The sequence below is a fragment of the Rhipicephalus sanguineus genome, chromosome 4 (genome assembly GCF_013339695.2).
Source record: "Rhipicephalus sanguineus isolate Rsan-2018 chromosome 4, BIME_Rsan_1.4, whole genome shotgun sequence".
NCBI lineage: Eukaryota > Metazoa > Arthropoda > Arachnida > Ixodida > Ixodidae > Rhipicephalus > Rhipicephalus sanguineus.
The window spans coordinates 24,617,645-24,623,816 of record NC_051179.1 but is presented as its reverse complement, the minus strand read 5'-3'; the positions used below and the strand labels follow the sequence as shown (position 1 = coordinate 24,623,816).

Here is a 6,172-nt window from a genome sequence, read left to right as displayed (position 1 = left end):
AAGCTTCCAGTTCCTTCAATCTCGGAGGCAATGCAAAACTACATTGGGTGCGGAAAGCTTTCAGGCGTGGTCAGTACAATCAACTGAGTAGAAAAAGAGGTAGATGATTTTCGCCTTCCAGTCGTCTAGGCAAATGAATAAGTGACCATGTGACTTTTTTAATGTTTGAGTATCTTCACAGCCTTGTGAAGGTCATATCTGCAAATGTGGTGGCGTGCAACTAATGCCTCAACCTCAATGTGACTGTAACTGACTGAGAGCACAGTGCACACTGTCGAGCAGTATTTGTGGTGCTGCAGGAGTAGTCTGAATGCAAAGAGAGATGGTTGTGATACCTGTTCCTATCTTAGACATATTAGCACTGGTATGATGAAACGCCGGTTTAGCATTGGCATATTGTTCGAAAAGTGGCAAGAGCCTTCAGTCAGAAAAAGAAAGATCAAGAACATGTCCCAAGTGCCTGTCTATGGTGGATACTACATCACCCTGTATTGCTGTGCCTAGTTACTCCATATAAAAGGCATGAGAGCTTGATGTGCCAAAGGACTTGTGTATCCTTTGGATAATGGACAAGAGATGCACTAGCTCATTGCGGCAGTATTTGTATTTCACAGGGCTGCATGCATTTATTGGATGACCCTTTTGTTCATTTTTTACTATACCACTATATGCCTCGCTGCAAATTTCCCATATTTCAAAAAATGTAGGGTTCTCTTCAGTACAGTGGCTTTGTATAAAGTAATGTGATCTTTGAAGCATCAACTGGAGGCAACTGCAGCTACTAACTTTTAACTTTTGGAGTGATGAAAATGTTGTTGTGGAGAAACAACATAATTGGCACATTTAAAAAAAAGTTCTGTATAAAAAGTGATTACAGTTGCATGAGTTGGCAATAAGAGAGGTGTAAACTTCCAACATGCAGTGACTACTCCTTTAAACTTGGATAAATCTCCTTACTGTTGAATGCCTTGTAAATCAAGACATTTCTGCTTTTGTTGCTGTAATTGCTGTAAAAACATTGCAACTGTACAGCGTCCATTTCACTTCTCCACAGCTGTATCCTCCATTTCGTGAGAAGGAAAAATAGAGTGTGTTTGTGCCGAAGGACACGAGAGCCACCAAACAGAGCTCAATACTGATCTTTGGGAAGTAGCTCGCAGTACTTTGTGACACTGGCAAATTTCGACGAGCTTGGGTTGGCGGAAACGTTGTCGGTCGCCAGATGCCGCCAGCATGACAGTTGCTCCGCGGGTGCGTGACCTTATGTAACCGCTGCAAATAGCGAGTTTCAATTGCAAAATGTGTGCGTGTGCGTGCGTGCGTGCTGCCATCTGCCGTTTTGGTAGGAAGACGGAGCTTTGCAGGGTGACCCGGAACAACCGAGATCGGAAGGCGTGCGGAGACTCTACCACAGCGTTGCGCGACTTTCCCGCTAGGAGAAGGGCGCATGCGCTTGTGCCACCGTGAAAAAGGCGGATTGTTAGTGCGAAGCCAGGCGTGTAGGGCCTTTCTTTTAGGCCTGTGTAGAGTGTGCCGTCCAACTGTCGGCGCAAAACGCACACTTCCACGTGACCAGCATAAATGCCATGTAGGCTAAAGCCGCCAGCTGAAGAGCTCCCACGGCATAGTAAAGCGCCCAACCACCTCGAGCGCCCGGGCGCGTACCGAAGGTTGCGTAAGGGTTTGAGCTCGTCGTCGTGAACTGGAGAAAGATCCAGAACAGGCCGTCGAACATTGACTGTCCCGAGCCCGTGGAGGCACCGGCACCGAAGAGTACGTAGAGGAGAAAGACACCGAAAAGCGCCGCGGAAGCGGCGGTAAGCGCTTGCCGGTTCACCACCACGGTCGTGCCCTGCGGAGTTCCAACACTGACGACGCGAATTCTGTGGTTGTGCTCTTTGGACGCTAGTTGCGCGTAGCTCAGATGACCGGCCACGATCGTAAGTTCTGGACGGAACAGCGTTGACGGTAGTGCTGCGGGAACTCCATCTTCCGACTCTGTTCCTGGACTAACGCTCCGGAAACGTTTTCTCAGGCCCGCGAGGAGCCTGTAGGCGTTCACACACGCTAGAAGCCATGTCTGCGCAACCGTCTTGCCGTGCAGCAGAAGCCAGCCAAAGACGAGCGGAACTCCGAAGCAGACGTAGGCCATGATGGCTCCTTTTACGGCAGCCGAAGTCTTGGCGTAGTCGTAACCACCTGCGGTGAGCAAACGCATGCAGATTGAAATGGTGCGCGGAGAAAAAATTCACTTTGCGAAGTAATGAATGCGACAGCAACATATTGGAATGTTATACGAAGTAAGGCTAGCAGTTAACTCCTTTGGAATCCGATCTCGCTGAACTCTACTAAACCCTGGCGTAAGGAAATACGGCCGATCCAGTTAGCGAAGCAGTTTTCGTGCTGCCTGTCGCCTCAACGCGAAGCGGTGAGAGCTGTGGGGTCTGAAGAGATCGCCACCCTCGGAAGATACGGAGACCGTCCACGCCGTCGTGCAACAAACACGTGTGCGTTTATTAACCTCTCATACGACGAGCTCGCCTGCCGAATCTAATACACAACTATAGTAACACGCTAAGTAACCTTATATACAATGCCAATACTATACACAGAAAACATAACCCAAGCAACATAACGTATATAGAAGGTACCGCGAAGGCGGCGTCGCCGACGTTCGACTCACCACGAGGGGTCCGCGGGAAACGAGCCGCGGTATCGTCCCCCACGGACCCGCCGCGGGAGACGTCCATCCACGCGCGCTACCAAACCGCAAAGAGAGCCTCGCTGCTGTTGTACGCCGGTATAACCTCGCTGCCGAGATAGCGCGCGCGACCGCGCCTTTTTGATCAAAGTTCGCAGTTGCTGCTTGAGCGACGCAGCCATCCCCATCGGCACCCCTTCATGTTACTTCATGCTCCTTCGCCCGGCGGAGCTGGCCGGTGCGTTTAATCTCTGCTTGAGCCGCACCCGCGTGCAGCCTTCGCAAGCTTTCGCTCGCACATGCAGATAAGAGGCGCTTGGCGATGTTATCGATTTTGACTTATACGGAACGTGACGGCGACGGCAGAAATGGGCTTCGAGTCTCCATAATTTTGCTGTCGCAATAATAACTCAACCAACGCATCTGCCTCTGTGCTAACAATCCGCCTTTTTCACGAGGCCCGGCACATCACCTAGCGGAAAGGTCGCGAAACGTCTCTTCATTTCGGAGGCTTTGCTTCTAGCAATACCGGTTGTGCCGGCCCCAACCAATCCCCTCCAAAACGGCAGAGGGTGGCATAGGAAAATGAAAGAGGCGGGTTCAAGCCCCACCGTCGGATATGTCGGTTGTGTAGTCAAGACGATTTAAATGAAGCAATGCAGGGACCTACGTAACCGTAAAGTCTCCATGCCAAGATACAATTAATGCTTCGAATTATAATGAATACACAATATGAAATATCGCTAATTTACATATATATGCACGAGCAAAAAGCACGTGCTTCTCCAGCTAGCTGTCAAGGTATGTAGATTCTTTTTTTGTGAGAGTGATCTTGGAGCCACAGGACAGTGCAAGACCTGTGGCTAGCACAGTTTCCCCGTCTTGTCTCATATGTCTACTTTTTTGCTAATTCTTGCTAGAAAATGCACTTACATGGCATTAAAATTCGGCATATTCGGGAGGAGGGGTCCGACCCGCCCTCCCTTTCATGTATGTTCGTGCGTGTATATGAATAAGTAAAACCTCAATATAACGATGTCGATATAAAATCGGCAATTTACTTTGTTGCATTGAAAGTGCGTTAAATTGAAATTAGACCCTGTTAAGTATATATATAGTCGCAAAAGGCTTCTCTTTTGCACGGGAAGTGCCGGAGGAATGAACAATATGGCAGCAGCGAAGCTAGTCTCAATAACGTGCAGAAAATTAATTTTCTTGATCCTGAGATCCGGCGACAGCGACCTGACGCTGCGCCGGTGAAGACCCCTTCACAGAGGCTGAACGTCACGTGAGAACGCGAAATAAATGCAGGTCTAATGCACTGCGGTAATATATGCGATAAGCGAAACTAACGTGTCTTGCCGCTGCGGCTTGTCATAAAAGACTCGGGTGTTGCTCGGAGTAGTGCGGCGCTGATGCTATCATTGATCACCGAACTGAAAACCACTTGCTTTCCACTCTCTTCGAGGAACGCGCAACGTCGATAACCGTGGTGTACGTGCCACAAACCAAAAGAGCTGCGGTCTAAAATCTCATAAAAGCAAGGCGGCAACCTGAATTACTCAACCATGTTGCCGGCCCCACCGGAAGTTTCAATTTCTCGCCTCGGTCTTCCTCTGCGGCAACTCTAAAAATTCGTTATATTGAAATTACGGATAAACACGCTTCGTTATATTGAGGTTCAAAATTGTTCTATGGACATGAAGTTGCGAGAAGTGAAATGCTTCGTTATATCGAGAATTACGTTATGCTGAAGTTTGTTATATCGACGTTTAACTACATTCAAAGTATGTAAAAACTTCGGGAGGGGACCCCAAACAATTCCTCTAGCCAGTAGAGTAGCCAGAAATTTTTTTTCGGTGTGGTCGGGGGTTCAACCATACTTTATGTAGGTTCGTACGTGCGTGCGTTTTTATGTGTGCCTGCATATACACATGCAAAATTGAAAAATTTCTGGGGAATCTGAATCCACCATCTCCTCCTCCCCGCTACGCCATTGCCCCCCCCCCCCCTCTCAAATAAAATCCTGGCTATGCCCTTGCTATTAAAGATCGCTAATGATCGCAAAGCTTGTAGTTTCTCAGGTTGAAAACATAAAAGTTCGAGATTGGTTCACGTTTGAGGTACGTGCTTTGTGGGTTGGGGTGTCCACTCATCCAGTGTTTGTTGCCTACAGTGTAAGATTCCTTACACGCTGATACAGCTCACAAAACAGTACTATATGGTCAAAATTAATACAACTTCTCACCTGACGTCGTCAAAAGGACCAGACTGAAGAGCATGGCATCGGAAAACGACCACGGTTCTGTTCCGGCCGCATAACATCCCCTGTAGTCGACGCCGGACATTCTCTCGTCGTATTCGACCAGATATTCAATCACGGCGCGATTCCAGGTCTCGTGCCTCGATGCTAGCGTCTTCAGCTTGCTAATCAGACGCTCGGCAGTCCTGTTCCTCAGCTCGGCCACGGTGGAAACGTCCCAATCTTCATCGCCGCTGGTCAGGACCATGAACACCGACGCCCCTAGGCTCAGGTAGAGAACTAGAACCAAGCTCAGTGTCAGGCGAAAGAAAAGCGGTGCGAAATAAGGGTTCTCGCGAATCCACAGGGCAAGTCTCGTCCTCCACAGCGGCATATTGACGTTAGGGGAGCGTCATGTTGGAGATCATGCCGTTTCCTCAGCACCGGCGGCAAGCGATCATGAAGTTGAGTGGAATCGGTGAAGAATCTGTGGGGGGGGGGGGGGGGGGGGGGGGGGGGGCAGACGACGCGTTACCGCAGGCGTCGTCTGCTTCCACGCTCTCGACGGAATTGGAGCGCGACGAAGCCGTCGTGCGATGCTTTCGGTTTTTCGTTGCCGTGAGATTGAGAGACGGAAGTGCAAAACACAGCGCGTAGCACTAATCAATAATCCAACCTGTTAAGCGTGGCGCGTGATCTGGCTGAGCAATTGTCCGCAGGTCATTGACCCTCGCGGTGTGCTTGGTCGGTAGCGCCGCGCAACTGTATTCCAGGCAGGACGATCCCGGCTTTTATCGGTGCCTTTGAGGCCGTTTCATCGTGCAAAGTGCGTTTCAAGCCTTGCGAACGGTTTCATGTTGAGCCGCTGTATAGCGCGCTATATATTAGCCTTCAAATATTTAATGGAATTGACTAAATAATGTCAATAAATGTGAGGTGTAGCTATTAATTTATGTATAAATTATTAAAAGGAACCCAAAGTGGGTAAAAAGAATAACTTGCCGCCTTTGGGTGCCGAAACCCAACCAAACTTGATCGTTAAGACAGGTACCTTTCCACTGAGATATTAATTGATGTGAAAGTATGTTATTACAGGCCCCGAAAAACATTGTGTAAGAGGGTAGTTATATATGTATTCCAGATATTTTGAAAGTGACAGAAACGTTATCAGTACGCTCGCGTAGTTCACGCAGGCGTTATCAATCGTGTTTGCGCGCCTAATTTGCGGA

At 48.9% G+C, this 6,172-nt stretch overlaps 1 protein-coding gene across 1 annotated transcript; it reads right to left on the bottom strand.

The window, feature by feature from the left end:
- Nucleotides 1-1,203: 1,203 nt before the first annotated feature.
- LOC119388704 (uncharacterized) lies at nt 1,204-5,345 on the bottom strand. Its single transcript, XM_037656143.2, has 2 exons — nt 4,950-5,345; nt 1,204-2,199 (listed from the first exon to the last, which is right to left on the bottom strand). The coding sequence occupies exons 1-2, from the start codon at nt 5,335-5,337 to the stop codon at nt 1,514-1,516; spliced, it is 1,074 nt and encodes a 357-aa protein (XP_037512071.1). The 5' UTR covers nt 5,338-5,345; the 3' UTR covers nt 1,204-1,513.
- Nucleotides 5,346-6,172: the final 827 nt, after the last annotated feature.